This window comes from Octodon degus, unplaced genomic scaffold, assembly GCF_000260255.1.
Source record: "Octodon degus isolate 3935 unplaced genomic scaffold, OctDeg1.0 scaffold00106, whole genome shotgun sequence".
NCBI classification, from domain to species: domain Eukaryota; kingdom Metazoa; phylum Chordata; class Mammalia; order Rodentia; family Octodontidae; genus Octodon; species Octodon degus.
The window spans coordinates 4,716,978-4,732,325 of record NW_004524682.1 but is presented as its reverse complement, the minus strand read 5'-3'; the positions used below and the strand labels follow the sequence as shown (position 1 = coordinate 4,732,325).

The 15,348-nt window shown below is 36.0% G+C and overlaps 1 protein-coding gene across 3 annotated transcripts in view; it reads left to right on the top strand.

Moving 5' to 3' along the window:
- The window catches only part of Nrip1 (nuclear receptor interacting protein 1), an 82,155-nt gene extending 67,449 nt beyond the window's left edge, over positions 1-14,706 (top strand). For all 3 annotated transcript variants that reach the window (XM_023724118.1, XM_004639087.3, XM_023724119.1), the window contains exon 4: positions 7,482-14,706. In XM_023724118.1, coding sequence (XP_023579886.1) covers positions 7,832-11,296 — 3,465 coding nt within the window. In that variant the 5' untranslated portion in view covers positions 7,482-7,831 and the 3' untranslated portion in view covers positions 11,297-14,706. The remainder of the gene's footprint in view (positions 1-7,481) is intronic.
- The last annotated feature ends 642 nt before the right edge of the window (positions 14,707-15,348 follow it).

The window sequence follows — 15,348 nt, the reverse complement described above, 5'->3', positions numbered from 1 at the left end:
AATGTGTACATACCACATTGCTGTGGACGTACACAGAGGCTCAGTATAGCATCCGTTTGTATGCTGGGAATACGCAAATTATTTACAACTTTCTTTTATTGACAAAGCCCTTAAACCACATTTAGATCTAATTTCATACTTTTAAAGTACTTTTTAAAGAAAGTACACCTCCTTTTGAAAATATGCTGTTGTAAGTATTTTACTAGATACTTCATTAATTATCTGTTGAAACTTGAATCTATCCTAAAATCTGTCCATACATAGAGTCAAGATTCCGTGCACTTTTTATGATTTAATTTGATTATATTTAATAACTTTGGCCAGACCAGTAGTTTCTTATTGTATGTTAGTGAATCAGGAAAATGTATTTTATCAAATTTATAACATCTATGCTAACAATTTTAACTTAATAAAAGGATTTAGTTTGTAATCCTAATAGGTCATTAGACATGACTATTAAATTGTCATGAAGCATGTTAAACCCCTTGGAATACTCTCAGGGTTCCTTGGATCCACTTGTGGTTTTCAATATATTTTTTAAAAAATATTTCTAACTAGTAAGAAAAATCGTATCATGCTTATTTTTGAAAATGATAGTGTGCTTTTAATAGGATAAAATATATCTTGTTATTACCTTTTATGTTAGTAGAAGCTTTTATAAATTGAAGATCAGTTTGGAATTTTAGTACCTTATTTTTCTTAAATCTTTAAGTAGTTTGTCATTTTACTGTCTTGGGAATTAATTCATTTATTACCTGCTGAAATACCAAAAATACTATGATGAAAATAAAATGACTGAAGCACCTGGAAGGATGATGCAATAATGAAATAAATCCTGTCATATTATCCTCAGGGCTCTCATTGCATAGTTCATTGTGTTGCATCATTTTTCAATAATGTGAACAAATCTGGATATAATAATTCAGTTTTACAAAACAATTGAGAATTTAGTGTTTTTCATTTTTGGAGAAGAAAGGGGGTGTAGAAAGTTGTTTTAATTGGAGGAATCAGAAGATGGATGTAGAGCCTGAAGCTCTATAGACATAAATGATCAGGGACCACTGATTTGTAAAGCAACACATCTGACTATTGTTTTCAAATGACAGTCTCGTAAATGGATTTTCTCAAGCTCGTAAGAATCGGTGAGTGAGCAGTATCGTTCTAAGGACACAAGGAAGTACATTTTCATCCTGCGGAGTACTCAGTAAGAATTCATCGCTTGATGCTTTTACTCAAAATTTTGCTTAAACAAAGTACTTATTTTTTTCATCTTTTGAGATGTTGAACACTCAGATTTATTTGAAACTCTTCATTAAGTGAGCCTTTTACTGAAGCCTGGTATGTGATAAAAGATACTGGAAGGAAAGAGATAGTATGAAAATGAAACTCATTGGACTGAGCACTGTACAGTAATTGTTGTGAAATATTTGGCAATTATGAGCTGTAGATTGAACCATTGTTTTCAAAAGGTAGCACATTTTCAGCATTACAGGCACAAAAAGAAAACCATAGAAGTCCTAAAACCTTTTAAGCATGTATTTGAAATCTAGGATCAGTAATCTTCTAGAAGATGGTTCCAGATTTACACATAATAGTTGGTGAATTGTCAGTATTCATGCATGCTGCCCATTTCCTGTATATAATCTTTCAAAATCAGGGGATAAGGAAATAAGAATTGGGATATTGTGCTGCATTTGGATTTCTTGATAAAAATTCTAATGAAGTTATTTTTATTATTTAATTTTCGTTCTGTAAATTATTTTTAAATTGAGTAGTAATTAATGGTCTTTTGGACACAGGTGACAAATTATGATGACTATTTTGGCATGAGGGTTGGAGAGATGGCTCAGTGGAATAAGCGCTTCCCTGGCAAGCACAAGGGCTTGAGTTCAATCCCCAGTTCTGCAAAAAAAAAAAAAAAATCATGAAAATTATACAAAGTCGATTTTGACATCGTAAGATGATGATTTAGTCATTTCTTGGTTTCCTAAATTTCATTTAATCATTTTTTTCTAAAAATTTAATGGAACCATTTTATAAAAATGAGGTCCAAGTAAAAACATTTAAAGTGTCAAATAAATCTTTATTCTGCCAGCCATGACTACTAACCTGATGTTTAAAGACAGGCTAGTAATGTAAACTATTTTCCTTTTAAACTATTTCTTTCTGAGCCCTCATAAGAATTGGAGAATTCATGAGTTCTTCATTATTCTTAGTATCTTATTCTTTATTTTTTCCTGTCTATAGAATACTTTTGCACTGTTCCTTTCTTCCTACATAAACGAAATTCTGAAAAATTCCATTCCCTTCATGCAGAAGACACAGCAAGCCCCTGCCGTGCAAGAGCTCTCTTGCTGTCTTTATGAAGAATATATTGAGGCTCTCCAAATAGACATGTATGGGAGGTGTAGTAAAATCATTGTTGAAGTTAGGGAGGAATCAAGCCAGTGGATCACAATATTTTAGAAACTACTCATGTTTTGAAATACATTGTTCCCAAATCTCCTAAAGAAACCCAATTCTTAAGTGTGCATTGACATTTAGGTGAAATGCATGTAGCTCCAGGCACAAAAACTACATACTGGTGCTTTAAGAATGTTATCTTTGTGCAGGGTGTTGTGGGGGCACACACCTGTACTCCCTGCACTCAGGAGGCCGAGGTGGGTGATCACCATGAGTCTGAATCTGGCCTGGTCTACAAAGTGAGACCTCTCCCCTCCCAAAAAATGATGTTATCTTTTTGCTAACATATATTGAGTGCAACTAATGATGAAAAATGCTAAATCACACTTTTAACTTTAAACATCTCTACAAGTCAGCAATATTTGTAGGTCTCGGTACACTGCATTATATTCTGGTATCTTTCCACCCTTTTTTATTTTCCCCCTAAGTTTCATTATTAAATTTTGTATTATATAAGTGAAAAGACAATAATTGGGAAGGTGGCTAGAATTTTTATTGGTTTCTTCCATGTAGGTTATTAAAGTGGTGTCGACGGCCATACTACCCTGAATGCACCCGATCTCCTCTGATCTCGGAAGCTAAGCAGGGTTGGGCCTCGTTAGTACTTGGATGGGAGTTATGAAAGTAGTAAGAAAGAAAATTATCTGAAGAAATTTGGCTTATTATTCCCGAAAGAGATTGCACAAATTGAGGCTACACAATTGAGGCTTTTCAGAGCCCCTGAATCCCTGCCTGCTTAGACATTTCATGTCCTGACTGCACCTAGGTGTTCTTGCCAGTGACTATCACCCGAAGCAGCCTTTCCAGATGGCTCTAACCTTTGATTTTCAGATTCATCTTACTAAAAGACGAATTTTCCCAAGAAGCTCATTTTCTTCCACTGCTTACTTCTTTTGATAGAATTACTTTTCAGTGAAGTACATAAAAAAATAACCATCTTGATTTAAATTTTTTGGAAGCAGTTATTCACCTTTCCTTCAAGGCTCTTATAAGTTGGTTTCTCGCATGCTTTTCTAGATGATATCATAGCTTCGTATACCTACAGTTGAGGTTATATACATTATGGTAGCCATGTTTTCTAAACTAAAACTATTTTCGTTGTAAAATTTCAAAACAGTTGTAAAAGATTTTTCAAGTTGCACTTCTTAAATTTTTCACAGTAATATAACAAGGTCACTTAAAATAATTTTGGTAAGGAGGAAAGGACTCTATGTTGGAATAATCTAAAAACTTGGGACTGCGGGTTCACCTTGTGCAGTCCTCTACATATTCAGATCCCATCTCTCTTTCAAGTGAACATAATTCCTACCAATCAAACATCTCCAAGCAGATTGGGAGTTCAGTAAGAGCTTGGTGTTGAATTGTACTGAATTGTATTTATTAAATCAATGCAACAGTTATTTTAGATTCATATTTATCCATGTGTATACAGGTGGGGGAGGGTGTTTGTCTGCACACACATATGTGTGTTTGAACATAAAAAATGTGTTCCTTCCTAACATGAGAACATTCAGCTATGAGTGTGTTCTACTAGATCAGTATGCTTACTGTAGGCCTCAGACCACAGAAGTTTAATGAAATTGCTTTATATGCTATTTTGTATTCCTGAAATTGCTAAAAATTTTAATTTTTAATTTTTTAGTACCAATTTTCAGTAGTGATTGTGTTCACCATGGGGAATTGGTATATTTACATAATAGTATTGCTCTATGTACATAGCATATATTGATTCCATTTCTTGATACAGTCTTCCTATGTGCAAAAGATCTATTTAAGAAATGATTATTTTAATGTAGTAGTAGCGTTTTTCTGTTAACATGGGAAGCATAGGTGAATGAATGCTAAAGCACAGTATTGGAGCCCCTTTCTTTGTAAAGACACTGCAGTAATTCCTTTTAAAGTCAACTTCTGGAAGATCTGCTTTGGAAATCAGAAACTTATGGATGCAGTGTTTGTTGCTTGATTATTTGTTCACCGTTTTGTTTGAGATGGGGTCTTCCTACATAGTTCAGGCTGACCTTAAACTTACTGTGTCACTCAGGCTGCCTTCAGACTCTGACAGTCCTACTGCCTCAGTCTCCTCAGTGCTGATACTTTCTTTTTCTTTTTTAAACAATGAATACTTTATATCTGTAGTAAAAGGGGAGTAGAAATAGCACAAAGATCTCCAGTAACCATATTTCATTCTTCTGCTTCAGTGAAGCATTTAAGGACTACTTATATATAAAATGTCAAATTACCAGTATGTTTATGACTAATTTCAGTCTCAAAAACCAAAAGATTGGCAGTGGTATAGAAAGGAAACAAAGTTATTTTCATATCTTAGTAAATGATTCTTAAATGCCTTAATTAGATGAATATACTAACAGTTTTTAAGACATTATAAGTTTTCTCTAATATATTTTTAAAGGAGTATAAAACTATTGACCACTTGTTCACCATTATTTACAGTAAAGTAAACAGTATACAGTAGGATAACATTCTGACTACTACAAAGTTGTTTTCCTGGCTTCTGCTGAAAACAGTAACCCGAGTAATGAAAAGATTGAGCCTACATGTAAGGAACAAGTTGGTGTCAAGAAAAAACATGCAGGTCAATAGTTTAAAGTTTGTCCACTCCTTTATTATAGGTCCTACTTGTGAACATCACCAGCCATGCAGTAGGTTTCCATGAGTCAAGTCTTAAGACATACATGAATCCTGACTTTTGAGTGCATATTTCAACTTGCTGTGAAGTAATGAGTCTTGAGGAATTTTTAATGTTCCCTTGTTAAGTCTTCCTTTGCAAATTAAAACAAACCAAGTTTTGACTTGCTACCTCATTTGGGTGGGGAAGTTGTTGGTAGAGATAAGAAATTTCTTCTCTCTCTTTTGAGACGGTCTTGCTATGCAGTTCAGGCTTGCCTTGCCCTCACTTTGTAGCCCAGACTGGTCTTGAACTCCCAAGATCCTCCTGCCTCAGCCTCCCAAGTGCTGGGATTTTAGGTGTGTGCCACCAGTGTCCAGCTAGATAAGACTTTTATTGGGGGGGGGGTTGGAAGTAAATTGTATTTTTGTGACTAAAGATAGATACAGATTTTTATATGGCTGCTCTGAAAATATCTACTTTAAACTGTCTGATTAACCACAAAAACATCTATTCAACTTAAAAGGTTATGGCTTCAGGAAAACTTTCTGTTTAACTGTAAGTGATTTCTTAGAACGATGACTTCTCAAACATGAGGTTATCACCCATAGTTTGTATTTTGGTAAACGTTTAAAAACAAAACAAAAAACACTTGCATAAGAATTTTCTTTATACACACACAATCAAAAACCTCAGGATGGTCCTTAAGCCTATGAGCTAAACATGAGTTCTGATGTGGACTGTGGACAGTTCCACCCAACATTTAGAGAAGCAGAAGTATATCAGGCTGCCAAATGCTCTTTTCTGATAAAGGAAGCAACTACCAAAGCTTTATTTATTTGCTCAAAGTAATCAGTACTATAGATGCAAAACAAACAAAACCTAACAAACTGACATATTAAGCTGGATTTTCATTAGAATATTTTTCCCCACACATATATGTATAAATGATATAAGTTCTTGAGCTTCATCTTCTGGACAAGAATGCCAAGTTAGTCTCTCTTCATAAAAAGCAGTTACGATTTGAGGACATTTCGTATTTTCGCCAGCACCAAATAATCCTCATCTGAATCTTTCCATTTCATGAAAAACAACTCTCCACTACCATCTGTGGCGCCAATTATGTGCTCAGGATCAAGATCTGTAGCAAAACCTCTAGATTTGTCAGCAGCATCTCTTTTTCTTTGACTTGGCTGTTGTCAGATTCATTGTCAGATAACGATTTTCTTTTTGTACCATCTTTTTCTTTACCAGCTTTTTGCGAATTAAGAAATGCTTCAATTAACTCTGACAATCTAAATTTTCTTCAGGTTCCCATGTATTGTCAGCATCTGTAAATCCCTTCCTCTTCAGAAAACACTCCACCTTCTCATTCACTACATGTCAGTCCAGTACTTTTTCTACCACAAACTCTTCAGGTTCTGCTTCCTCAACTTTTTTTACTTTTTCCATTTTGTTTCTTTCCCATTTTTTACAGTGTTGTTTTATTGGAGGCCATTTTTTTTTACTTCAAACTTGAGATATTCACCACCTCGGATGCTTGGTCGCGGGGCCACAGTCTCAGCCTGCACACCTGTAGCTCCCAGTTTTCTCTAATATATTATGAGTTATAAAATGCAGCCTTGTTTTTGTACCACTAAGAAAGAAAAATATCTTTTCTGCAACATGTCATTAATTTAAAGATGTGTACAAATGGGGAAAAAATGTGCATTTTTGTGATACCTCCCCATTACCTGAAAACAAGTCAGAATTTTCTTGGTAGAGGAAAGTAGGAGAAAGAAGATTAAGCTGCTTATTATTTGTTAATATTCCTCAGACTGGCACTCCCCACAGGCTCATGAACAGTCTGGAAGTCATTGGGGCTTTCATTTCTTTGAAAATAGAAATTCTAAAAATTACTTAATTGAGTATGTGCTGTCAGGTGAGGTCAGAAGTGAATATTTCTGTTGATCTCAACTCTACAGCAGACATAGCAAATAAGTTGACTTTATACACTTCTGATTTCCTTTTGCAAAGCAATTTATTTTGTTTCTCCTGATGTATTCAGGACTGCCTGAGTCCCTCACATGGAGCTATACAGCGATAGACTGTACATTCATGTTAATTTGCAGAAAGGTGCTTATGAAAATTGTAGATCCTAGATTTTGGAAGAGAATTACAACATTAAAATATTTTTTCTTCTCTAAATGATTGGATCATGTTAACCATATGGATTAATCATTGGCTTTCTAATTTAATAGAGATAGCAATAATTACTAAAGATGTGACTATAATGCATATATATGTGCATATTGTATTTATATAGAATATATGTATATGTTCTTTTGCTTTTGGTTGTCATAGCCTGAAGCTAGTATTATATTGCTTAAACTGTTTTTATTTATTTTTTTAGAACACTGTTACTTCCATTTAATGAAGAATAAAAGATGAAGAAAGAAAAGCAGCATATTCACTAAGAATTGTATCTACTTGCTGCTCCAGACCTATGTATTAAGGAGATTTCTGCTACCAAGTACTTAGAAGTTGATCATCCCTCGGGTCAGACTGCTTTGGAGTTTTATACCTTTTATCTTTTGTTTGGCAGAAGAAATCCTGGTCAGAATGTAACAAGACCTCTTTATCTCACTGCTATGGAAGGTGATAAACTGTCTCTCGCTTATTGAAGTTACATACCACTCAACTAGAGAAAATCATTCTTCAAAGTGAACAGAAACCAAGCCCTTGTGAGCACTTCTGTTGAACATGACTCATGGAGAAGAGCTTGGCTCTGATGTGCAGCAGGATTCTATTGTTTTAACTTACTTAGAAGGATTACTAATGCATCAGGCAGCAGGGGGATCAGGTACTGCCATTGACAAAAAGTCTGCTGGGCACAATGAGGAGGATCAGAACTTTAAAATTTCAGGCAGTGCATTTCCCACCTGTCAAAGTAATGGGCCAGTTCTCAATACACATACATACCAGGGATCTGGCATGCTGCATCTCAAAAAAGCCAGGCTGTTGCAGTCTTCTGAGGACTGGAATGCAGCAAAGCGGAAGAGGCTGTCTGATTCCATCGTGAACCTAAATGTAAAGAAAGAAGCTTTGCTGGCTGGCATGGTTGACAATGTGCCCAAAGGCAAACAGGATAGCACATTACTGGCCTCTTTGCTTCAGTCATTCAGCTCTAGGCTTCAGACTGTTGCTCTGTCACAACAAATTAGGCAGAGCCTCAAGGAGCAAGGATACGCCCTCAGCCACGATTCTTTAAAAGTAGAGAAAGACTTAAGGTGCTATGGTGTTGCATCAAGTCACTTAAAAACTTTGTTGAAGAAAAATAAAGCTAAAGATCAAAAGCCTGATACAAATCTTCCTGAGGTAACTAAAAACCTCATCAGAGATAGGTTTGTAGAGTCACCCCAGTGTGCTGGACAAAGTGGAACAAAGGCTGTGAGTGAACCCTTGTCATGTGCTGCAAGATTACAGGCTGTTGCAAGCATGGTGGAGAAAAGAGCTAGCCCTGCCACCTCACCTAAACCTAGTGTTGCTTGTAGCCAGTTAGCACTGCTCCTTTCTAGTGAAGCCCATCTGCAACAGTATTCTCGGGAACATGCTTTAAAGACACAAAATGCAAATCAAGCAGCAAGTGAAAGACTTGCTGCTATAGCCAGATTACAAGAAAATGGCCAGAAAGACATGGGCAGTTTTCAGCTCTCAAAAGGAATGTCAGGCCATCTCAATGGTCAAGCCAGAACATCATCAAGCAAAGTAATGGCTAATAGAAACAATGCTGCAGCATTTCAGAACCCAGTGGGCATCGTTCCTTCTTCCCCCAAAAATTCAGGCTATAAGAACTCGCTGGAAAGACACAATATAAAACAAGCTACTAGTAATAGTTTGCTTTTACATCTTCTTAAAAGCCAGACCATGCCTAAGCCAATGAATGGGCACAATCAGAATGAGAGAGGAAGTATTTTTGAGGATAGTAGCACACCTACGACCATCGATGAATACTCAGATAACAATCCCAGTTTCACAGATGACAGCAGTGGTGATGAAAGTTCCTATTCCAACTGTGTTCCCATCGACTTGTCTTGCAAGCACCGGATTGAGAAACCCGAATGTGACCAACCTGTTTCTCTTGATAACTTAACTCAGTCCTTGCTAAACACTTGGGATCCAAAAGTCCCAGAGGTAGATATCAAAGAAGAGCAAGATACCTCAAAAAATTCTAAGCTAAATTCACATCAGAAAGTTACACTTCTTCAATTATTACTTGGCCATAAGAATGAAGACAATGCAGAAAAAAGCACCAGCCCTCAGGGAGTACACAGTGATATGACAAAGTTTAATACACAAAATTACACAAGGACTTCTGTAATAGAGAGCCCTAGTACAAATAGGACTACTCCAGTCAACACTCCACCATTACTTACATCGACCAAAGCAGAGTCTCCCATCAATCTTTCTCAACATTCTATGGTCATCAAATGGAATTCCCCACCGTATGCCTGTAGTGCTCAGGCTGAAAAGCAAACAAACACTGCGTCTAACCACTTGATGGACCTTACAAAACACAAAGAATTGCAAGGAGAGAAAACAACCCAAAATGAAGTTGTACAAAATTCTGCAACTTTTAGTGCCAGTAAACTGTTACAAAATTTGGCACAATGTGGGATGCAGTCTTCAATGTCAGTGGAAGAGCCGAGACCCAGCAAACAGTTGTTAAGTATAAACACAGATAAACATATAGGTATGATCGATAGATTAAATAGCCCTCTGCTCTCAAATAAAACAATTGCAGGTGAAGAAAATAAAGCATTCAGTGGTCAACCAGCTGGTCCTGAAGCAGGATTTTCTGGTTCTGAAATAGAAAATCTGCTAGAAAGACGCACTGTCCTTCAGTTGCTTCTGGGAAATCCCAACAAAGGTAAGAGTGAAAAGAGAGAAAAAATAAGGGATGAAAGTGCTCAGGAACATACAGAGAGACCTTTAAATGAACAGATACTGATGGTGAAAATAAAATCTGAGCCTTGTGATGACTTACATATGCATAATACAGATGTGCGTCTGAGCCACGATGCCCCGAGCACCCCATCCTTGGGGACGGCTCCCCCACTGCAGAGAAGCACGCCTGCCTTACCCGCGCCCGAGGACTTTAAATCAGAGCCCATTTCACCTCAAGATTTTTCTTTCTCCAAGAATGGTCTGTTAAGTAGATTGCTGAGACAGAATCAAGAGAGTTACCTGACAGATGATCCAGATAAAAATCACAGAAATAGTGAACTGACACCTCTAGAATCAAAGAGTCTTTGCATGGTCCCCAAGAAAAGGAAACTTTATACTGAACCATTAGAAAATTCATTTAAAAAGATGAAAAACAATTTTGTTGAAGCTGCAAGTAATCACAGTACTCCAGAAGTACTGTATGGGTCCTTGCTTAACCAGGAAGAGCTGAAATTTAGCAGAAATGATCTTGAGTTTAAGTATCCTGCTGGTCATGGTTCAGCTAATGAAAGTGAACAGAGAGGTTGGGCCAGAGAGAGCAAAAGCTTCAATGTTCTAAAACAGTTACTGCTTTCAGAAAATTGTGTTCGAGATTTGTCCCCACACAGGAATAATTCTGTTGTTGAAAATAAAAAGAAAGGACACAAACATAATGTGACTAACAGTAAGATTGACTTCACCATGTCTTCATTAAATGGACTGATGTATGGTTCCACTCAGCCAAACAGTTCTGTGGATACTAGGACATTTTCGTATCCAGGAGTGGTGAAAACTCCTGTAAGCCCTCCTTTCCCTGAGCACTTGGGCTGTTCTAGACCAGAACCTGGGCTTTTGAATGGCTGTTCCGTGCCCAGTGAGCAGGGACCCATCAAGTGGGTTATCACAGATGTGGGTAAGAATGAATATGAGAAAGACTCCCCAAGACTGACCAAAACTAACCCAATACTGTATTACATGCTCCAGAAAGGAGGCAACTCTGTAACCAGTCGAGAATCACAGGACAAGGACATTTGGAGGGAGTCTTCACCTGCTGAAAGTGTCTCACAGATAGCAATCAAAGAAGAGTTACTTCCTGCTGCAGAAACTAAAGCTTCTTTCTTTAATTTAAGAAGCCCTTACAATAGCCATATGGGAAATAATACATCTTGCCCACACAATGCAAATGGAGAAGCTTATGGACTTATGGGAAACGTGCTGACAATTAAAAAAGAATCAGAATAAAATATACCTGCCATCCAGCTTTGGCTCTTTTTAAAACCAATTAGTATGAACTTGAGATCTGTATAAATAAGAGCATGATTTGAGAAAAGCATGATATAATTGAAACTTTTTTCATTTTGAAAAGTATTGGTTACTGGTGATGTTTAAATATGCATACTAATTTTTGCTTAACATTAGATATCATGAGAAAACTCTCTTGAAATAGCAATTGGTTGTTTTAACATTGTTGTATGCATCATATAACAACTGTGAGTAGCCTACAAATGAAGTTCTTTTATGGTCATACATAAGAGGCATACATTAAAATGTACAATTCCATCCACAGTGGATTAATGCATTTTGCTGCCTTTTTTAGGGTACTTTCTTTTGCACTTCAGATGTCAGCCTACATTAACCCATGTTTTTAAAGTTCAAACTGTTAACTCCATAAAGAATAATTATCAAATTAAAAACATCTCATTATCCAATTAAATATAACTTGGAAAAAAAGCTCACATTTTTCACTTTTGCTAAAAATGAATGTTTATTTTTAACTCTTGGAAGGGGTTTTCTGGTTCCCTATGTGTCTGCCCCACCCCAGGCCTTTTCAATATGTATTTCTTTAAATGTTGTACTTTTTAGTAAACTTGATTACAATCAATGAAAGTTTGATAGATCTTTAAAAAAAAAAAGGGCAGATTTCAATTTTTGTATTTTAACTACTTTACTAAATACCCCTCCTTTTACAGAATTAGGAAAGTTAACACATCTTCAGGTGGTTTTCTGAATAGTTGACTATTTAAGAAATTGTTTTTAACAGAAACAAAATGGTTTTCTTTGGACAGTTTTTCACCATCTCTTTGTAAAATTAATTCTCACCATTCCTGTGGTACCTGTGAGTCTTATAACTAGAATTTCCTGAAGCTGTACTCAGACCACCGACATTAGAATCATCAGGAACACTTGTTTTAAAGTGCAGATTTATAGGCAGCATCTCAGACCTGCAGAACAAGGACTGCTGCAGAGTGGACCTGGGAATCTTGCTTCTGCACCTTAACAAGTTTCCTAGGTGTTTCTTCTGCACGCTGATGTTTGAGAACCATTGCTGGTGACTTTCTCAGATCATGGACTCTAAAGAGGATGTTTGATGTCTATTTTCCCCAGTACAGTCACACATTAACTAAAATTTGCAATATTGTAGTTCTATATTGCCGTTATGTCTTTGGAAATCAGGTTCAGAATACTTTTTATGACTAAAAAATTGGGTGGAGGGGACAACTTTCATATCTGGCTCAACATCTCAGGAAAATCTGATTATTTATTTGTTCTAATAAGTAACATCTACTTAATTAGCCTTAGAGCTGGAATGACAGGGCCACTTACCAAACTCAGGTGATTCCAGGGTGGTTTGGAAACTTCTGAATACATCCTTATCTTCTATTGAAACCATTGTCCTAAGAACAATGCCAACAAAGATTAAAACGTTTAGTTCAAACTGAAGAAAGGTACTGAACTCAGACTGACTAAAGAAAATTCTATAAAGGGCACATATCCATGACGGTGTACTCTGCTCCATTAGACTAATTCTTTTCAAATAGTACTTAAAAGTAAACATCCAAACAGTTTTGGAAAAACTTTCTATGTTAAAGCCAGATGGCATTTGAAACTTGAAACAAGTCTATTTAAAGTTCAGATTTTACAATTCACAATTCATTCACCAGATATTTTTGTTTTCTATTGTGAGCCAGGTTATCAACTGATCTATCAAAAATTATTGTATAATGAACTATTAATTAGAAGGAAATAATTTGAAATGCGCTACTTGAAGTTGTTTCTAAGGTTTTTATATTAAAAATGGACATTATTTCCTAATATAATCTAAAACCCTAAATGATTATTTTTTTTTGTCAAAATGATTTGTAAATAGTTACTGGATATATAATACAATTATAAGAGCAAATCTTACGCTCCATCACAGGGAAGTGAAGGCTCATGCTTATTCTGACATTAAAATTCCACTGGCCAGTGAATATACTGTACTCTGTGTCCATATTGTGACAGTCTTGTCTACATTATATAAATAAGCTTTTACAGCTCTTTTTTCTTGGTCATTGTGAAAGACCTAGAGCCTTAGAGCTATGTCAGAAAGAAATACTGGTACTCACCCTTGTTCGAGAGCAGGCGGATGTTTTACCAGGGAGTGACCTTTTGGTTAGGGAAAAGAACATCCAGAGCCAGCACTGGGGTGGGGGTGGGGGTCTGTCTTTGTTTTTTGTTTGTTTAGTTTTTTTGTTAACAAAGGAATGCAAATAAGTGATGGATAAATGAATTTGACCACAAAGAATACTGTTCTTACTAGAGGATGTCCCCAATTTGAGTTCAGACTGATTCTAAAGAAGGGCAGTGAGAAAGGGCATACATCCACAAATTCACTCTCTTTATGCATCTGTAGGTACAAGGGTACACATACACGCATTCTCAAGGACTATTTTAGGTATCTAGACGGTTTCTCCCTAATAAGTCATTTGTGAAAGGGTACTGCAGCTCTCATTGACATCAGTAAAGTAATACTGCCTGTTTATTCTCTGCTGCATCTTATAGGAGAGTAAACTGGCGAGAGTATATATATTTTATATATATATATATATATGATATGTATATATATATAGACTTGTTACATGAAGATGTTTAAATTGGTTTTTAAAGGTGATGTAAATAGTGATTTCCTTAATGAGAAATACATATTTTGTATTGTTCTAAAGCAACAGAAAAAAAGCCTTTTAATCTCTTTGGTTCCTGTATATTCCATGTATAAGTGTAAATATAATCAGACAGGTTTAAAAATTGTGCATGTATGTATACAGTTGCAAGTCTGGACAAATGTATAGAATATACTTTTTATTTAAGTTGCGATTACTTGCTGCATGAAAAGCGCATGGGGGACCCTGTGCATCTGTGCATTTGGCAAAATGTCTTCACAAGTCAGATCTGATGTTCATCCCAACACGGCAGTATTCCATTTCTGGACATGACTTCGTGGCTTAAGCTCTGTGAAAGAATGTGCTTTGAATCCAAGGGTCTTAATTTTTTTAATCTAATCAACTACTTTTCAACATAAAGAGTTCACACAAGTACTTTCATGAATTTTTAAATCCCACTGGCAACAAACATAATATACCAGGAGTATTCCTGTATTAACAAATACTGGAATACAGACTCATTACCATTTATGGTAAGAATTCTGAGGTTTACACAACCAGTTTTGATGCAATCTGCTCAGTAATATAATTTGTCATTTTTGTTGGAAGTTTAATTTCTTCATGTGATGTCAAACTGTACATACTGCAGTGTGAATTTTTTGTTTTGTTTTTTAATCTTTTAGTGTTTACTTCCTGCAGTGAATTTGAATAAATGAGAAGAAATGCATTGTCTCTGATTTGAAATGAGTGTTATTTTTGGGCTTGATTTTTGGTTTTCCATAAGCGTAAAAGTCCTAGATGAAATTGACAGTAGGATTTCAAAGATGTTTTTGTCCTTTTCAAAAAATAAAAGAAAAAAGTGACTAGTATGTTGGTGCATTTATAAACAGGGCAATTAAAAGCTTAGCCCCAACAGTGCAACTGAATAATCACTCCTGATATTATAACTGGATTTTAACTGCAATATACAGTTTAAAAATAGAACACACACATATAATATACACAAATGATTTTATTAGATAAGTGATCACTGTTTTTGTTTTTTTTTTATGTATTTGGTACAGGGTCTCACTGTGCAGCTCAGATTTGTAGTGATCCTACTATTTTCATTCTCCCCAGAGCTGGGGTTACAGGCATGTGCCACCATGGCCATAGTCCAAGGGCAGGCCTTGCACAGCATTCAGTACCAGGGATGGAACCCTGGTCCCTACACTTGCCTAAGCAGGTGCTTAGTCCACTTAGCTGTCTTGCTGGCCTATCCAATGTTTATGCATGTTTAAACACAAATTCTGTAATTTTCTAAAAGTGAATCTACATGTGCCTGAACACACATACATATGTGGATATATGTACTACATTATATGCAGGTTATGA